At 44.7% G+C, this 20,078-nt stretch overlaps 1 protein-coding gene across 1 annotated transcript in view; it reads left to right on the top strand.

Annotated features, from left to right (window-relative positions):
- Window positions 1-20,078, top strand: part of PRKCG (protein kinase C gamma) — a 1,201,807-nt gene that overhangs the window by 1,080,458 nt on the left and 101,271 nt on the right. Inside the window, exon 10 of the mRNA XM_078650936.1 lies at window positions 12,548-12,697. Coding sequence (XP_078507062.1) covers window positions 12,548-12,697 — 150 coding nt within the window. The remainder of the gene's footprint in view (window positions 1-12,547; window positions 12,698-20,078) is intronic.

The following is a 20,078-nucleotide window of genomic DNA, read 5'->3' as shown; positions in this document are numbered from 1 at the left end:
AAATACAGTGCCTTGACTTTGAGGCCTGCCTCATGGACATGAAATCACCAACAGTGGAAGTAACATCACACAAGTAACATCACACCCATTGACCTAGGGTTAGGCCCTCAATAGCCTCTTACTTCCTGTTGGGCAGTCAGGAGAAGTTGTGAGCACAAAGGTTGAAGGTACAGAAAGTAAATATGGTTCTTTGGGATGTATTTACTCCTTGCTTTCACCACTCTTCATAAGTATGTAACGAGGGGTAGGAACTGCAGTGGTAGAGATAGCTAAGCCAGAGGTGATAACAGTGATGCCCGTCTACTCGACCTATACGGGACGTCAATATCCTGACTCCACAATGAACAGAGAGGACTACATTAAGGTCAACAGACAGTGCAGTGATTTCAAAGAGTATTACCTTCCATTGGTCATGCAACCTTTTGTACTATAAAGGCTAAAGAAAAATATTATAATAATAAGGATAAATGAAACAAATAACATTCAAATGTAAAACAAGTCAGATCATATCGAAAAGAAAAACTTCATATTAAGAAGGTGGGTATCCCCAGATTAGTGTGCGGGTGTAGAGTAACCCTGGGCGAAGTACTATGCTACGCTCGCGTAGTTTGCGAAGTTTGCGCTACTAGCACAAGTACAAGTGCACATGTTTGCACGTAGCACAGTGCAAACATGCGTTGCGTAGCATAGTGGTAATTTTTTTCTTGCTCGCGGTCCTTAACGTCAAGTTGGCGACCACGAGCGAGCAAAATGACATCCCGGCGAGACTTTTTCCTCTTTCGCGATCAGCAACATTTAGTGCCCGATCGCGAGCATGGAAAATAAACCTTCTGGCGAGATTCTCAACGAGGTGAGGTAAGGTTTCTCATTGCGAATGGTCACGTATGCTCGCGACCGCTCGCGATGAGAAACTGCCAGTCCACGTTGAGAAAGCTGGCACTTTGGTAGAAATCTATGTGAGCGGCAGAAGACGACCACTTGCACTGTGCAAGATGCGGTTTGCACTGATTGCACAGTGCAGACAAGGATCCGGCGCTGTGCAATCAGTGCCAACAGCATTTTGAACATTGCACTACGCAATTCGCGTAGCTACGGGTAGCTATGCGTAGATCACATATTGCGAAGTGTACTTCGCGTAGCTACACGTAGCAACACTACGCGAACTACGCACATGGTTAGTATAGAGTAAAGCAACAGCCACACTCAAGCACATCCAGATGAAAAGTAAATGGCTGCTCTGGGCAGCCACCTTCAGCTAGACAGCAACATTTTTTTCAGATGTAAATGTCGAAGAGTGAAGCACGATTATGACCACCACTTGTTGGGGACACCGCCAAGGGACTATGAGGGACACTGTGAGGGGAATCTCCCAACACAGGGGTGGATGGCCATTTCATCACCCAGGATTATTCCTACTAGGCTGTAGCATAAGGAGCTCCTTTCAGAGTCAGAGGGGCTGCCATGACCCAACTGTGCAAGCCCTGTAACCTTAGTGCAATTGCAGCCTCCTGTGATAAGGGGCCCGTCTGACCATTTTTGCTAAGGCTGATTGAGTTTGAAGTGCGGCCCTGCCCTAATAATATTGACTTTGAGCCAAAACCAGAAAGGGACAGTACACAAGTCAGAGTGAATCCTGTATAGTTGTATCCACACACGCTCCAGCATGCTGTACCAATGCGTTCTTTTTTTGGCAAGCCGCCATATGATTTCACCCAAACTCCCAGTCTGGTGGTGACCGTGCCATGTCTTGCTATTTCTGGTATTTTAACTAGTGGTCGCTTGTTGCCTCATCCCAGGAGCCATGGTGCTCTCATCTTCCCGGCCTCATCATAAGTAGCCTGCTATGGCCAATGTGAACCTTCTGACCAAAGCGCTGAGAAAAAGAAGACAACTATGCTGGTCTTCTTTACTCAGTAGGAATAAAGTAAATAGATAAGAAATTGCTATTTTTAAAGTTAATATGACCATTGCAGAATATTGGAAAAGATATAAAAACATTAGAAAACAACAAAGCAGCCTTATCTGCGGGTGCTGCATCTAAAATACAGAAAGTAGAAGGAAGATAATTATGGCTACTGTCTTGGGTGCAAAATCACACTTCATTAATGGCGCCTTATTGACAGATCACAAGTTTCTCATGTTCATATAACTTGAACCGGTCCTTCAATATGCATGAGAATATCAGCATCCACCTTCATGGTTCGTTCACTGCTGTAGCTGTGAATAAATCCTTCCGCGGCTGGCGAACACTTGCCTTTTACAAAGCCTGGCTTAAGCATCTTATCAATAAAAAGTACTCCCTCGCCTACCCTTCTCTTACCTTACAGGATATTAGAGTATCTTAAGTATCTAAGAGTGCCAAAGACGTTGTAACTTTTGCTTACATATATGTGTACCTTTCTGAGAGACAATGATTGCATATTAGCAATAAAGGACAGGTGTTAAGAAACTGTTTAACGTGTTTCATTGGAGCTGTAACACTTATAGAGAAACTGTTGTCAATGCAAATAGTAGCAATCAAATATTTCAGGTCAGTAGCCAGGGTCAACATAAATGTATACCTGTGGACCCTTTCCTGCCAAATACATTTTTTTAGTAGACTATCTTCAGCACTGCTAGTTTTGAAGTAATCATTCAAATCCGTTTCTTGGTCTATCTTAGAGAGTTGCTCTACACCACATCCCAACTTGATGTGTGCTTGTGTAAAAGACTTAGGGGCATATTAGCAAGAACCTCGTTAAAATTATCCCAGTTTTAGCGGCAGGAAACTGCTGTTAAAACAGCGACAATGGGCTTGCTAATATGCGTTATAGAATTCCAATAGAAGCCCAGGTTACATGTGCAGGACATCTAACTTGAGCTTCTATTGGAATTCTATAACGCATATTAGCAAGTCCATTATTGCCGTTTTAGCGGCAGTTTCCTGTCGCTAAAGCAGTGATAATTTTAACGAGGTTCTTGCTAATATGCCCCTTACTCATTTTATGATATGGAGACAAACAGTTTGGGGATTGTTTAAAAAAAATGAACCTATCACGAACAGTTGTCATGCTGTAAAGCATTGCAGAGTAAAGCTTAATCTCCGCTACCGTTAAACTGGGGTTGTCTAGGGGCATGGCAAATTTCTAGGAAGTCTAGCTGTGGCATTCAGAGCAACAACTAACTTTGTTTTTAACGTTTCTGTGTGACCGTTAGTTCCCAAAGTAACAGAAAACCTGCCCCATAATTATGTTTAGGATTTTACCAAGGTTATTCCTTACCCTCCAGAATTAATGCATATTTAATTATCTTTGTTCGAAAGCTTTGAATATGGGATTTGCCTAGATTTAGTGGGGTCAGAATAGTATTATGCATTATATTCCTAATGGTTGAATGATGTTCTTCTGTTTATTACCATGTGGTACAACGGGAATAGGAGTAGATGTTGTTGGTGTCTTTTAGTGTTTTTTTGAGTAAACCTCTTTGGAATTCTCCATTCATTTTTATGTCTGACTAACCTTCAGTAGGAGACTATTAAAATTGGGCCAGAGAAAATATTTATCCTCTGAAAGCTTTGAGGTGGCTCTTCAGTCGGGTGTAGCTTGGTTCCAGTGGCACAGTGAGCATGGGATCCATGTCTGAGCGAACCCTTGGCCACTTAGGACATAACATCAAACAAACAAAAGGAGATAGGAGGAATGCTTGCAAAAAGTCTAACCACTAGCAATTGTTCATGGTAACATTTCAACCCATTGTTCTTTTGCCCAGCATGCCACCAGAGTTTGGACCCAACCATATTCAAATTATTCTCGACCCTGTTACGATAGGAACAATTCAGCCTGAATTGCCAGGCCAGGTCTTCCCTGAACAGGAACAGCAGTAGCAACCCAAGACCGGTTTTTCCCTGATTCGGGCTCTTCAGCTAGTAGTAGCTTAATTCCATTGTCAAAGTGAGCATGGGACCCATGTCTGGACATTCTGTGGGCCACCTATGGCATTACATCAAACAGGTAAAGGGTGACTGGACAATGCAGGGAGGCCAGTTGGGGCAGGACAGCTACACGGACAGCAGCTTCTAGGGAAGTATATGGATAGCCGAGAGTGGGCAGGAGGGAATGGAGAATTGCACAGGCAACACAGGTTTGTGTGGGGGTGGTAAACCACACACCAAATGGTGAGTGAGAGGGGATGGGCAAACACACAAGTACAACTGACGGTGGGAGAGAATTCCTGGGGAAGCAGACAACCGACTTAGGGTGGGTGGGCATTGCTGGGAGACCAAATGTATAAGGTGGCGGTGGAAAGGACGCAAGTAATGCGTCCATACACCCAGGGAGAGACCAGCACAAGAAGAGATAGGAAAGTCTACAGAAGCTGACGAATAAGAAGCAAGTAAATGAGAATGACAGTGAATCCAACCAATGGTAAGCAATGGTCAGGCTCTAAGCCCATATGAAGATAACAAAAGGTGTCACAGCAGACAGTTCATACTTTTATCATAGGTGAGACCTAAACAAATGAAAGAAAAGAGTTTTGAGGGTAATCCTTCTTCTGCAAAATAGTTGTACATTTACAAAAGCAAAAATGCTTTCTCAAATTAATAACTCAAAATTCATGAAGCAATTCTAGAACTACTCTTGGAAAACACTGACTTTTCAGATTCTCAAGAGTACTTTTTGACACCTCTGTGAATTCCAAAAAGTTGGAAGTCTAGTCCAAACAGTGTCGTAAACCTCTGGCAGTAAATGTAAAACTTTTTAAAGCAATCATGCTCAAGATGTTTATCACAGAGCTTCAATAATTTAGTCTCCGAGAACTGTAATGTCAGAAGTGTTATTGTCTTGCTCACTTGAGTCATACCTCTGAAACCCTCCTGGTGGCTCTTTCATTTGCTCATCCACCAGCCTCTCTTCCTAGTTCAAAGGTCAAAGTTCAGAAGAGAAGTAGCTCTGAAAGGTGTACTGTATCATGTGCTGTGAATAACAGATGTTACTACTACTGACTTTGCAGCACTGGATTTAGATGGCCTGCTGGGACTTGCCACCTGCCAATCAGCACATTGTTCAGGTCATACACGTTTACCTCATTGCCCAATCCTTCCAGCAGACTGAAAACAGAGGGCATCAGGAGAGAGCCCACGTGTATAGATGATATTTTTTGTAAATATTACTAGATTGTTAAATATGCCAGCACACTTGAATCAATGTTTATCCAATTAGTTTCAAGTGGTGGAAAGGTAATGAGGCCGAAATGGGTTGTCACAGCCAAGCTACTTCAAAAGGTAGTACTTCATTCATTCATTCATTTGTTCGTTCATTCATTCATTAATTTGCCTTGTAAGGAGGAGGAGTTGAGTCGACCATTGGATGATTCAGTTTCAAGTCTGTACTGATATAGCTTACATAGTTGCATTTGGAGGCAGGAGGGTGTTAATATTTGACAGCAATGTTCACTTTCCCTAAATGATGCCAGATGAAGTATTGCAATTCTGTGTGGCTTCATTTGTGCATTTTACCCTCCTGGGCACCAGGGGCCAGCCTATCAGTGGTGCAAGCAGTGCAGTGGCCCCAGCAAGCTTAGGAATTACTGCAGTTTATTTCCAGGGCGGCCTGCTGTTAATTGGATGGATGAGGTGTCAGTCATCCAGTTAGAAGGCAGCTCAGCACTAGCCGGCACGAGCATAGAGACACGGGGGGGCATATTTACAATAACTGGCGCATCCCTGCAAATCAGCAGGGATGCGCCAGTTATTGGGCGCCACAGCTCCGCCATCATGGATGCGCCGCATTTACAATGCGCCGCACCATGGTGCAAAAAGCGCGACGCAGCTCCAGCAATGCTCTGGGGGCCCTATCTAGTTAATGCTGCGTCAATCCTTACGCCTGCTTCAGGCAGGCGCAGGGTTTTGATGCAGCATGGGCCTAAAAGTGACTGAGTGAAATCTTGTAGATTTCACCCAGCCACTTTTAGGAGGCGTTCCTGCGCCGGAACGCCCCCCCCCCCCCTGCACAGGAACGCCTACATGTAGCGCAGGGCATTACAACGTGACGCATCTCCCAGATGAGTCATGTTGTAAGTACCCCTGCACCATGGAGCAGGATTTGCGACACCGCCGCGTCACAAAAGTGACCCAACGGTTGCGTAAATGAGGCGCAAGGGGCTTGTAAATCTGCCACTGTGTCTGTGTGGGTTTTGGGGAAGAAGAAATGGAGACAGCACCTAAGGACTTAACTGAAGCACAACCAGGCCATCAACATCCAAAAGGAAGGAGACAACCAGACAGAGAGTCCAGTTTCCCCAGGTGGGTGTGCCGAAGGCACAGTCCCCAGAAAGGCACCGCCAAGGCCAAATGTTGAAATCCCACAGAAGACAAGGGCACAAACTGGGGAGCCCGCCACACCAACTGCAGAACCCAGAAAGGACACACTATCAGCAGGACCGGACCTAAAGTAGAACATGCCACAAAGTACCCAGAGACAAGACCCAGGCTGTCCACCAGACCACCCCAATGTGATAGGAATACTGACACAGCGGCAACCAACCCTGAAGAACAGAAGGGCCAAGACCCAACCGAAAACAGCCAGGCAAAACCACCAACACTGGAGGAAGAGACAGGGAATGAGAAACCAAACTCGCCAGATCACACCAGGCCTGAAATGACACCTAATGCTGAGCATAGGAAGGCCTAGGTGACAAACTACCAAACGCCTGCACCAAAAAAGACACAGAAGCTGAGAGATCTTGTAACATCAACACCCACCCGGCGAATCTCCAATCCTAATGCCAGAGTCATGCCACCGACTGAAACAGGAGACATGGAAATGGCAGGGGGGTTGCAACCAAAAGGAGCCCCACACCAACCCCACAACCACATCTATCAGGTGAGGAAACCAAAGCCGGGCCACGTCGTAGCAACCATATCAACTGAAGCCCTTACCGTCCGTACCCGAAACATACAACTGCAATGGACGGAAAGCCACAACAGAGCCAATTTCCAAGGACATGACAGGACATCTATCCCCATCTCCCGTCACCTGGTAAACAACCAGAGAAGAAGGGCAGTGCAGTGACACACAAACAGACCCACCGGATAGCAACCCCACACTCTGGCAACACTATAGGAGAAAGACAGCAGTCTAGAGAGGACAGAACTCCCTGCACAGGCGACTGGTCGGACAGGCCAGACCTCCCAAAGAAAATGGCCCGGAGTGACCGTGAGAAGAAGGAGCCAACCGTAACAACCGATCTACAACAACAGACAAAGACAGAGCACCCCGTCTACCTTGCCAACTGTCAGAGGACAAGGCAGTACCATGGTCCTGCAAACAGAAGAAGACCCAGCCCGCAGCGGAGGTGAACAGAGCCGGATGGCCAGCCGAAACAGCTCCAGAAGCCACTAGTCCGAAGAAAGAGCACTCCAGAAGACATCCCACAGGTCACTGACCAGGAGAGCTCCTGAACAGGCCCCCGACCATACATGCCGGGAACCGCAGTGAGTATCACCGGGCCTGGAGAGAACAAAGAAAACACTCCTCAGGATGTAGGAAGTCAGAAGCAACCCTCCCAGTTCCCTCTGGATCCACACTGACAGGGGAAGAAGACAGGATAAAACCCGTACATGTGACCACCAGAGCCACAGAGTGAACTACATCAGGCCAGTGAAGTACCACCTACCCAAGGGGCACCAAGAGTGTCATGGGTACCAGATCACCCGCACCGGCAATCGGAGCCCGCACTGTCTCCACTAGAAAACAGGCCAGGGGAAGAGAAGCCCTCTGTGAAAACAGACCACTATCGAAGGGTAGAGGGAAATCCCCTTTAGAGAAACCAGGAAACGGAAACACCAGGACCTCCCAGCGAATCTCAGAAACCATTGGTGACCAGGACATACAGAACTGAGAAGACACACCTCCCAAAGGACGAACTTCATCAGAGAAGACTGCAGGCGACACCAGCGGAATGAGCCTGCCACAATCACATCATTAATAGAATGGCATTCCTGGGTGGCAGGCACCTGTGCGTCAAGAAACAGACACACCAGCGGCGCAATGGGCTTGTAAATAAGCCCCTTAAAGATGAAGCTTTAGAGGATGGTCCCTACTCTGAACAAATACATACACACACATAACACACTATTTTGCTGATAATGATGGAACAGCCACAGACACAATGGGATGCCTTTAAAGAGGCTATAATTGACCATTGTATTACAACCACATGGGGAGTCCATGAAGTGCTGCTGAGGGAGATACTCAACTTAGAAGGAGCCATTAGACCAGCCGCGGGCCGTGGAGGGAGTTACGGTGGGGCAGGGAGGGGGGGGGGGGGAGAAGCAGGCGGAGGGTGCTAAAAACCGGCATATGGATAATTGCAGGTAAGTAAACAATTTAATTAATAAAACAAATTTTGTAGCGCGCACTGCATCGCATTTTGCGATGCAGGGCGCGCTACCAAATTCGTTTTATTGGCTGCATGAGACGAGTACAACAGCAAGTGGTAGATGCCCCAGACATTAGAGTGGAGCTGACATAACTGAGTAAGTTCAAATCAAGAGGACCACGCAGTCCTGGTTTTCCAAAATTACTCCAATCGTACTCAAATTGTAGCGTGCAGTAGGGTATCACTCTCTGATCCTTGAGTGGGAAAAAAACGAGATATGAGAAGTGTTCCCCTTTTGGGGTTTGTCCCCCTTTGCACCGCTTGAAGTCCCAATAAACAGGGACTCTGTGACGTTTATAAATGTTCTTCCCAATTCATAAATCTAATTTCAACAATACATTTATTGAATAAGCTTTTAATTAGTTGTGTTGGGTAACCTTCATTCTTCTCAATGTTCAATACTATATCTTTCTTGGCACAGTCTTAAAAAATTAAAGAGTTTGTTTATAAACAATGTAAATTATCCCATCCGGATGCATTTCGGGCCAGATTAGCCCTTCGTCAGGGGTTAACAAATCAGCAAAACAATTAATACATAAAGGTGACAACAATTGCTAGGCAACCGGCTGAACAAAAATGGTTATAGCAAGTCAAACACTTGTATCAAGCCGTTTGGTGGGGGTCACGTAACTAGTTAGCATGGAGGAGTCTCGTTCGTTATCGGAATACCATCCTAAGTAGTTACGCAACCCCCAGCAAATGGCTTCATACAACTGTCATGCTGAGCTGTGCTAACTTCAGAATGTGACTACTAAAAATGGTACTTCAAGGAGTCAAACAAATCGCTACATTAAACCCGACTTGATCAATGTAACTTTAGAAAGTGGCCACCCTGTTGCCCAAGTTTTCAAGTGACCGTTTATGGTTATTGGGCACAATATAGCCTTCTGCCCTCCTAGGGGGAGGTTTGACCAACTCTCAGGAAGGAACACTAGGGGGCATATTATCAAGGAGGTTTATCTCCGCTTTTTTGGCTTTAAAAGCCAAGAAAGCGGAGATAAAATTATCTCCCTATTACCAAGCTGTCGCTAACACCAGTTAGCGACAGCTAATAGGAGATAGCGACCATCTTGGGCCCCGCTTTGCATGTCAGTGATATTTATCACTAATGACATGCAAAGTGGGCGTGCCAAGATGTTAGCGACTGGAAACAGTCGCTAACATCGCTATCTCCTATTACCAACTTTTGGAGATATTCGCGCTAAGCGCGAATATCTCCAAAAGCTAACACCTGCCCTGAGCAGTTCTTAGCCATGTTAACCAATGGGAGGTGGATAACATGGCTAAGAGCATTTGCTCGATAATGCATGAATATCGCTGACTTTTCAGCGATATTCATGCATTGCGGCCGTTTTTTATCGCATTTGCGATAAACCTTGCTAATAGCAAAGTTTATCTGCGATAAAAATCGCCGATGTGCGGCGATAATTTTTGTCTCTAAACAAGTTAGCGACAAAAATTATCTCTATTGGTTGGTAATATGCCCCTAAGGGTCTCCCGTTGGAAGAGGTGTTATCACTTCCTAGTAACAAGGATAAAAAGAACATGAGCCCAAAAGGTGAACTAAGGGGAAGCTTCTTTTGAAGGAAAAATGGTGGACACACCCAAGAGGGGCTGCTCGTTTTTCTGGAAGACATGTTGATGTTGGGGATGTGAGGGGCCAGAAGAACATTAGCCTCAGTTAAAGGGGACCGCTGGTTTCCCTGAACCAGAGACCAGTATACCAGTGGCAACTGTTTTTTGGCTGGACTTCAACCAAAGTCACCGCACCATGTTCATGGACCAAGGAGTTGCATTCTCAGTTTCCTGCATCCCTTGCATCAGGACCACTTAATCGATGTCTTAGGTGATTAACCCATAGAGCCTGGAACTGGACTGGAGACAGCTTTGACTGCAAGATAACTGTCATGCTAAGCCTCATTTGCCCCTGTGACTTGCTCCCTGTTGGAATTGGTTACTCAAAGTGAGCAGAAGTAGTCATAAACAACTTTACAAATGTTTTTCAAGTACCTGCGAACTTCGTAACTTGCCAATGCTTGTCTGCAATCTGAATGAAAAGCAGCGATTTATTATTTATATGCATAATCTTCATATCACCAAAACCCTCCTGTGGTGTTGTACATTTTAGTGTTTAAAAATTCGTAAAATAAGAGCTATTTTTTAAATAAATTGTTGTTAGGGCTTTTTGGTGTCATGTTTCTTTTGTTTTCAACTGTTTTGGTACTTCTAAATGATTTGCACATGTCCCTTTGAAAACGTCTGACTGCTCGAAGCCAAAGGTTTGATCTAAGGTTTTGTAAATGAGTCTGACTGGACGCAAGATAGGTTTGTGAGTTTATTACATGATGAGGTTGCATAAGTCCACCATATAATAAAACACTTTCCTTACATGGGCTGTTTCTAGTTGTGTGATGTCCACCCCAAAAAAGGGTAGAACATTTCACACTCGAATACGGCAGCAGGGAACAAAATATTCAAGGGAAGGGACTGGGGTTCTGGGGATTTGGCAGGTGCATATGTTGCTCTAATCCAGGGCCTGTAAGTGAGCCTGAATGGGCTATCTCATCCAGAGTTGGGGGATATACCTGAAGAAAGGGAAAAGCACAATATGGTGACTTTTAGACATGTTAGCCTCAGGGTGGTTGACCACCAAACGTTTGCTGATCTCATTTTTGTTGGCTTTAGGACTCTGTGCACTATGCCACTGCTGACCAATGCTAAAGTGCCTGTGCCTTCTCCACTAAACATGGTAGAATTGGCTGATACCCAATTTGGCACATTTCATTTGCTTGTAAGTCTCTAGTAAAGTGGTACCCAATGTACTCGGGGCCTGTAAATTAAATGCTACTAGTGGGCCTGAGCGCTCATTGTGACACCCACTAACGGAGACCTGTTGAACATGTGCCAGGCCTGCCATTGCTGCCTGTGTGTTCAGTTTTAAACTGCCATTTTGACCTCGCAAAGTTAACCTTTTGCTAAACCTGAACCTTCCTTTTTAATGCATATACATCACCCTTAAGGTAGGCCCTGAACTGATCAGATGGCACGTTGCAGTGTATTAAAAAAGTTGGACATGCACTGTTAAGTTTTACACGTCCTGGTAGTGAAAAACTCTCACAATTCGTACTACTGCAAGGCCTACCTCTCCAATTGGATAATATTGGGTTTCCTTATTACATTTAATACGTGATAACTTTCAATTCGGCTCAGGTAGACAAGTCGAGTTTTGTCTCTAAATAATTGTAATTTAAAGCACTCTTTAATGGTAAAGTCGTATTTTAAGTCAAAATTCTGAAAATGTTACTTAGAGAGTTGGCATTTTCTTGTACTAGCCATTTTATGCCTGCAGCCTGTCCCTGGGTCACATGACTTGGCGTAGCTGGCAGCTAGTCTGTGTATAGTGCTCCCAGACTGTTAGACAAGGGGAGACCAGGTGTTGGCAGGATGGGCAGCTCTGACTTAATGAGGGGGAAGAGGTGTCACCTACCACACTTGCACATAACAAAGGTTCTGTCTCATCACACTCACAGACAAGATGGGGCTAAACAGGAGAAAGGGAATTCCTAACGCCTAAAATGGAAGGAAACCTCCAGAATCTTTCCTATTTCAAAGTGGGCACCAGGTACAAAAAAAGGACCCTAAGACCCAACTCTTCAGTACAAAACTGGACCTGTGGTAGACTGGGAAGAACGACTGCTGTGCTACTTTCCTGCAAGAAGGACTGCCACCCTGCGGCCCTCAGCCTAAGTGAGAAAAACTGCTCCTATGCAATGGCAGTGCACATGCGGCCTCTAGTCGCTGTTTGAACGGTGTACTGGTGTGAGAAAAAAACACAGAAACTGCCACAGTTTCTTTTTTTTTTTTTAAATATAATAAAAACTTTGGAAGTTTTAACCCCGTAAAGCTCGCACAGTTTTGCTATACATTTACTGTGTGCAGATCTTCTGGGTTCTAATAAACGTCGTGCAAATCAGCCATTTGCAAATCTATACAAAAATGCACCTTGTGCTTATCTATTTTCCTCAACAATACACAATGTACCATTACACAGCTAGTTGTAAATACTACTCTTTGAGGGTCTTCTAAGCATTTGCTGACATCTGTTGTCTTTTGTTTTCATTTCTTACAGAAAGTGAGACGGGGTCCTATTCACAGCCACAGCCCGAGTCCAAGCCCCAGCCCCACTGACTCAAAGCGAGTGAGCTTCTTTGGCACCAGCCGCTTCCACATTTCAGACTTCAACTTCCTCATGGTGCTCGGAAAAGGCAGCTTTGGAAAAGTAAGGAATGCAGGGATTGGCAAGAAGCACACTGTGCCATATCTGCAACATTACAGGAAGTGCATGCATGCAACACACTCTGCAACATTCACAATGCTGCCACAGCACTTTAGTGTTCCAGGTCATAGCTTTAGGCAGAACATTTCACACTAAACTGTGCCAAATCTACATCACCACCTTTGGTTTAGGGCATTATATGGTGTCACATTCAGGACGTTACCATAATAATAATGCTTTCTGGTCAATGCCAGTCACATCGTCAGCATCGTTCTGGTTATCATCATCGCAATACCATTTTAGAATTTGTAAGCTCTTATGTGGCGGCTGCTACTTAAGGAGGGGGGCATGCAGGGAGGGGCTGCACAAAAATCACTTTCCTCCTGGCCAGTCGCCGCCTCTTGGTCCTCTTTGGTCCACTCCTAGAAGCAGGAAGCACACAGGCTCCCCTAGCCAATTATGACCCTGATGTCACCAGCATGACAGCAGCGTCCGGATTGGTCTGAGCACAGTAGTTCGGTGCTCAGACAGGGACTGGGAGTCTGTGTATGTTCTCCACCCAGACTGTGCAATACAGCTGAGTGGAGAACATGCAAAGTGCGTGTGATTGTTTCGCCGTCCTAGGATGGCCCGCCAAACTATCATGCACACTTAGTGAGTGACCACCGCTCCTCCACCTGTTCTGGCTAGCCCAGCCCGCCCCGCACCTAAGCCAGTATAGAAAAATAAAATGATAACAGCATTGCATTATTATGAGTTTAATTTTCATTTTTACCTGCTCACAGAACAGGGCAATGTTCCTCCGCCCTAGAGGAAGTACTGCTGCTGCAAGTCTTAGAATTACCACATGAATACTCAAGTACATTGTGCCGTTCCTGAGTAGTTCCATGGGAACGCTGTACCAATGTGTTCAATACCGAGCCCACCACCAACTTCTAAAAGTACTTTGCGATAATCAACCACATCTATAGCAACGTCGACTTCTGAGTACCGCCATATAGTATGCATCATATATGTAAATATTATAGAAATAGTACACTAGAGTTGACTAGAGTTTCAATGCTAAAGAGTGTGACATCCGCTAAGTCATAGATTTACCACAGGAGAAATGTGATGTGAAGTCATGTGCCGTGCCGAGGATTTAACCCAGGAATGTTGCACGCGTCTATGGCAAAGCACAGAGGCGCGGAACACACACTGCACTCAATTCATTCACACTGCAATAGGACTGGGGCATTAAGGTGTGGCACATTCTGACCACTCTGTGCCAGCTTACAACACTATTAGAAGAACACCTCGGGAGAGTATACAGCATCAGCATCAAGGTGTGCCAAGGCATAGAATTACTCTGGGAATGCCACTCTAGAGATTGCCTAAGCCGAGAATTGCCATGGGAACACAACACTCTAGTTTGCCAAGTAATTGAATTTCCATAGAAATACCACTCTGTGGACAGGACCACTGGCAAACTCAGTTCTGCATCCGCTGCTTTTCCTGTGTAAATGTCACCTCACCACACTAAGCACATAATATATAATCTGCTGAATACTTTGCATATTTCAACAAAAACAATAGTTTCTTGCTGAAAAGTATCAAACATTATTACAATTTCTACACATAAGTGCAACATTGCCCAGGGAAATTTGACAGCTGGCCAAACACACTTTAAAGATTCTTAGTGTGTTTGCCTGGCCGGACCAACCTTAATCTTCCAGCTCTCAGGCATTCTACTTGCCTCTACATCTTTATATACTCCCTTTTTATACCACGCCTACATTGCTATGCATTCTCTCTTCCAGCTTTCTCTAGCTCTCCTCTCTCTCGATACCCAAACCCTCTACGTCTCTCCCGGCCTTCTCTCTACCATCCCTTTTTCTCTGTCATTTCTGTACTTCACATCCCAAGCACCAGGTCATCTCTTGCTACCTCACCTCTCTCTCGCACTCTCTTTCTAACCTCTCAATTTACTTCACCATTCACGTATTCTCATTTCTCTTTTTCAACCTGTTCCATCTACTTCACCTCTCTCACCACCATACTTTTTCTTTATCATTACCTCCTCTTTTTCTCCCATAACACCTCCTTCTCGATTGCAACTCACCCTCCCTCACTTCTTTTCTGCCCTCTCTTCGTGCATCTCTGTAGTTTGCCTCTGTTTCTACATTTGCACTTCATCCCCTGTATCTTTTTCTGCCTCAATATAATCTCTCTTTCTGTACCACCTATGTATCTCTCTATTTCCCCTCTTGTCTTTATATACCGCACATCTTCCATCTACCTTTCACTCCCTGTTTCTCTACCTCACTCTAAAACTGTATTTATTATTTATAGCGTACCTCTGTTTCTTTGCTTACCTCGTACTGCCCCTGTCTCTCTATCTTTCCTTTTGGCTATCTCTCCTTGCTTTCTTTACTGTATGTGTGTCTCTCTCTAGCTCCCCTATCCCTCTGCCTTTTCTCTATCTTCCTTACATCTCGCTATACTGGGCTCTTTACCTTTCTGTGTCCACCCCTCTCATATCCCTCACTCAGAAAACCTGAAGGCCCCCTCCTAGTCAGCGAACTGTGGATATAGACATAGAGGGCGCTTTCATCGCATGGGATAGTGAAAATCCTCAGATGAGTGCTCTGATATTCACTGTTGTTGTGAGAATGCAAGTTGTGAATGGGGGTTTATTTGTGATTATGAATATGCAGCAATCAAAGCATCACTTTCAGGTGTTATGTGCATATGTTTGATTTTATTATTATGCACTTATCCGCTAAATATCCATGATTACACCCTACCATGTCTTTCCTACGATGGGAGGACGAGGCTGGCTAAGCACTGAAATCCATGCAAGGCCATCACCTACCAAGCCGGACATCGGACATTGTTTTCCTCATCTCTCCGTTGTGTCTTCCATCTGCATTCCATACCCCTGTTTACCATTCTCCCTCTACCTTTCACTGCCTTTAAGACGTGTGTACGTGCCAATAGCTCATATTATTGTATAATCACATGTTTTTCTCTCCTGTGTCTATTTTGGCTATGTAATTATGTAACCTGTAACTCGCTTATCCTCATGTAAAGCGCTCTGATACCTCTGGGTCTAGCCAGCGCTATATAAAACTTTGCAAATAAATTAATAAAGTACTGCCTGCCTCCCTCTTAACCAAAGACAACAGAGCCAGGCCCACCGCTGACTGCTCTATTCAAGTATTTCAATAGGAGAAATTATGTCCCAGATAAGATAAACGTCCACCGCCAAATGATGGACTACGGAAAGGCTTTTATTTACAAAAGGAAGACAAATTTAAAGTGTTAAATGTCATTTAAACTGGGCATTTTCAACAGTAGGCAGCATTGTCATTTTTGAAACAATATGAGTTAATTTAGCAAGATAGTTACATAATGCTGCGGAATATGCTGATAATTTATCTTCACTCTCATGATGTGCTGCATATGTTGCATTTTCTTGTCACATAACTTGCAATGAGCACAACATTTTTACAGCAAAAATTTGTCAAGTATGAACCACCAACACTGCTTGGATCCATAGCTGCAGCATGTTGATTTATGATGAAAGAATGCAGGGGAAAGTGCTCAGAGTGGCTGCTGCCCACCCAGGGAATATTATTTCCATTAATATTAATATGCCGCATTGCCCCCCTGTTGGGCTCCAGGAAAACACTAAAAACCTGTCGGCATATTAACAAGAGGCAGCGATAATTATCGCTGACCGCGCTTAGCGTTTTTTTTTATCGCCGCCTATCGCTGGAACTTATCGCCAAGCTAGCGCTGTATTACCAATGCTCAGCGCATTGGTGAAGAATTCCAGAAATGGCGGGAAAAAAGGGCGAACATCGCTGGAAATCTAGCGATGTTCACCTAAAAACGGCAAAAACCTTGCTGATACGACCCTGTGGTCGTAACCCAAGAATCCACCTCCCATGCAAAGTATGCCCAAGTCTGGATTTTAGCAGTCGTTAAAATATAGCGTTAATGGGCAGTTAGCTCGAATTTGTGTATCGCTACAGCGGCCAGGGCAATGTTGTAAATATCGCGATGCCCGGTTATTAATATTCTCCCATGTAGTTTTGTCAGTCACGCCTCCTTTGCATATCATTAGCGTTGCGATGCTGGGCGATTAGAAAACGGGCGCTGAGGCATGGAATCACGCGCTAACTAAAGCGGTGATAATTTTATTGCAGCCCCATGATAATATTCCCCCTGGCTTTTCAACTGTCTGTAACACCTCTGCTGACGCCTCGGCCCTTCCTAGGCTCCACAAGAGTGTATGAGGGCATAACAAATCCCCAAGATAGTGAATACTTACAATTACTTACATTTTTAACAACATGGTGCAGTTCAACCTGCATCTAATGTTATTTTCTAGTGCTGCATAATTCCAGTGCCCATGCCTAAAGTGTGTCAGGTTATTGAATTGCTATAGTTACCTGACTTTAGTTTGACGCCCCGTCTTTTGCAAGTTGCTCAAAACAAACTGCAGCAGCCTCTAAACAATTGCGCTGCTGCTCTTCAAAGGACACCGAAGCCGCCTCACGCCCTACACATAAACGTATCGGCAACAACGCGGCACCATGACGCCTGAAGATCCGGCTCCATTCCAGCAATTAAGCTGAACATTAGTCAGCCTAAAGCATACGGAACACGCGAGATCAACCACCTGGACCTCACCACCACCAGTTTTTCTTGTTTCTTCCTTTTATTTACCTGGCGACAAAAAACCTCTTTTGATCAATAGCGGATCAACTAAATAGTTCCTTTTGTGGTCCTGAGGAGAACCCCACGAATAAAAGGGATTCGAAACGCGTCGATCCTCTTTCTTCTTTTTTTGCAAACAAATCATTTATGTAGATACATGGACTGGTTATACTTTGTATAATTAACTTTCTAGAATGATTGCTCATGGTGTAGTGCATAACCAAATTTGGATATTGATTTCTGGCATTGTTTGATGGTAGGCCCCTGAGTCTAGCCGAAACTCCAATTGAACTTTTGCTGTTGGGGCTGTAGTATGTAGTAGTGTGGATGTTGAGTAAGTGTATTTGGGTATGTGATGTGTAAGTTTGAATGAATCTGGTGGTGATTGTTTTTCATATTATCCCTATTGTATATAGAGTAGTATTTTTCTTTTCAGGTGGTGTCATTTGAATTCTTTCCAAAAAGATGGCATGAAGTGGTTTGTAAAAACTGTTTTGAACTTAGTGTTTTTTCAATCAAATAAAGATAAATGATTTTTCTGGACACATTCTGACTTGGTGCATGTGTCCGTAAAAAGGGTTTAAACAGTGATCAGTACTGGCACTCCTGGTTGTTTTGTCTCTAGTTTGCCAAGTCATAGAACATGTCACACTGACATAACCATGCACTGCCTTCCAGATAATGCGCTGCAAGTCATACTCTGACATTTCAAATGTTCTCGATTGCAACCTGGGGGTCTGACCCTCCTCTCCTCTCTCCATGTTCACTGCTCCGTTACTTTCCAGCTAGATCTGTGCTCTACAAGTACCAACACATACATACATCCTGTGGGGCTACTGCACAACACTGTTCCAAAGCATAATATTACCTAAGGAATACTACATTGCCGTGGGAATATTTCACTGTGGGAGATCATACAATTACTGTAACAATAGCCACTTCAGGAGTCCACATCATAGCAGTGCCATTCACACATTGCACCACAGTGTAGCACACCCAGAGCACTGCCATGGCACTAGCCAGAGGCAGTGGGCCAAACATTATCAAAGGAACACTGCACTGCATTTGACATTTAACTGTTAAACTACAACGTGCCGGCTCCTCCCACTGCCATGCAAGCACTGCAGGGCAGTGAGCTATGTGACTGCACCACCCTGTGAACACTGCCCTTCATGTACACTGCCTGTGCAGAGGATGCCTTCTAATGAGGAGCTGTCTGGGGTGAGACCTTTCTCAGCCCTTAATACATCTCTGCATGGGTTAATGAGGTGTCGCTGTGATTTCCTCCTCTGTTAATTCCTCTCAGCCCCAGCGTTGTCAGTTTTTCTTTCCCAGGCCCTGTCTTTAGCTCAGCAGGCTGTCGGCAGGGCCCTGTACCTGAGGCTCAGAATCCTGCAGCCATCTCTTGCCTGCCTAATTGCTTTTCATCAGAGACACAGCCTGTAATTTCAGCTTGTAAATTTTCACGCCCCTCCCCTCCATCTAGCTGTTTATTCCCAGCATCAAGACGGCACTTTCTGAAATGTAAAATTATGGTTTTTCCAACTGTGTATTTAAAATGACTGTGCCTGTGTCCTTGTGTTAACTCTGAGGTGGGAGCTGTATTTAGGACCAGGCAACTGCAGGCAGAAACTAGTTCTGTTTCTTCTGTTGTCCATCTTGCTTTCGACCTCTTACTATATTGCTCAGGTTGTGTCTGCTTTTCTTCTTGTGCATTTTGGGTTCCATGTTCTGTCTCTTCATGTTGATAACTTTTGAGTTGTTACTTTCCTCTTTCTCTTTATTTCCAGTAAACAAGTACATGATCTTTTTCTTTCTTCTTTCTTTTGCTCCTGCCCTTCCTTGTTTCTTTCCCTTTCTCCTAGTTCTTTATCTACCACCTTCCTATTCCCCTTTTTCTTTTTCTTTTCCTTTCCCTTCTCCCCTTGTCCTTTCTCTTGCCCCTTCCTTTCCCATTATTATTCGACTTTTACTTCCGTTCTTCTCCCTTTTCCTTCTGCTAGCTTTTTCCCTCGTCTTACTTTCTGGCTTCATTACTTTACTTTTTCTTTTGCTCTCTTTATACCTTCCTTCCTCTCTATACCCGCAGCACCACGGGATGTGAAATGCGATTATATTTTTCGATTCTCTGTGGGAGAGCAGGGCTGAACTTGACATGGGTGTGCTGGGCCCAGACGGGTGCAGTGCAGGCTGCTGTTTGCATACAGGTCGTGCAGAAGTTTCTTTCCAATCAGGCTGATTGGCTCCAAAGAAAAGTGCCTTTGATCATTGTTTCGAGGCACAAGTGTCCATCCTCTCTGGAAATCTCTTCCTCTTTCTCCCCCTCCCACTTCTCAACACACTTGCACTCAGTGGTTTCGGTGGACCACACAAAATGCACTCACTCGCATCCTAAGACATTGAAGTGGATGACCAGGGGGTGCAAATGTATGCTGGGAAAGCCGTCCAGTGACCATCTGAGACAAAGGCCACTGTTTATGGGCTGGTGCCATCCAATATAGTGCCTGGCAGGAGCTCATCTGTGGGTGATTTTGGTGAGGTGGCGGAGGAACAGGCTTTTTATGACAGACTTACACCCTCATACCAAGCAGGCTGTGGGTGGAGTATTCATGCATGGAGATCTGTCTGACAAAGGCCAACCCTGCGGGTTGTGCCCATTTAAAATCATAGCTTTTTA

The sequence above is a fragment of the Lissotriton helveticus genome, chromosome 7, assembly GCF_964261635.1.
Source record: "Lissotriton helveticus chromosome 7, aLisHel1.1, whole genome shotgun sequence".
Lineage (NCBI taxonomy): Eukaryota > Metazoa > Chordata > Amphibia > Caudata > Salamandridae > Lissotriton > Lissotriton helveticus.
The sequence above is the reverse complement of the archived record's forward strand: the minus strand, read 5'-3'. Positions and strand labels throughout refer to the sequence as shown.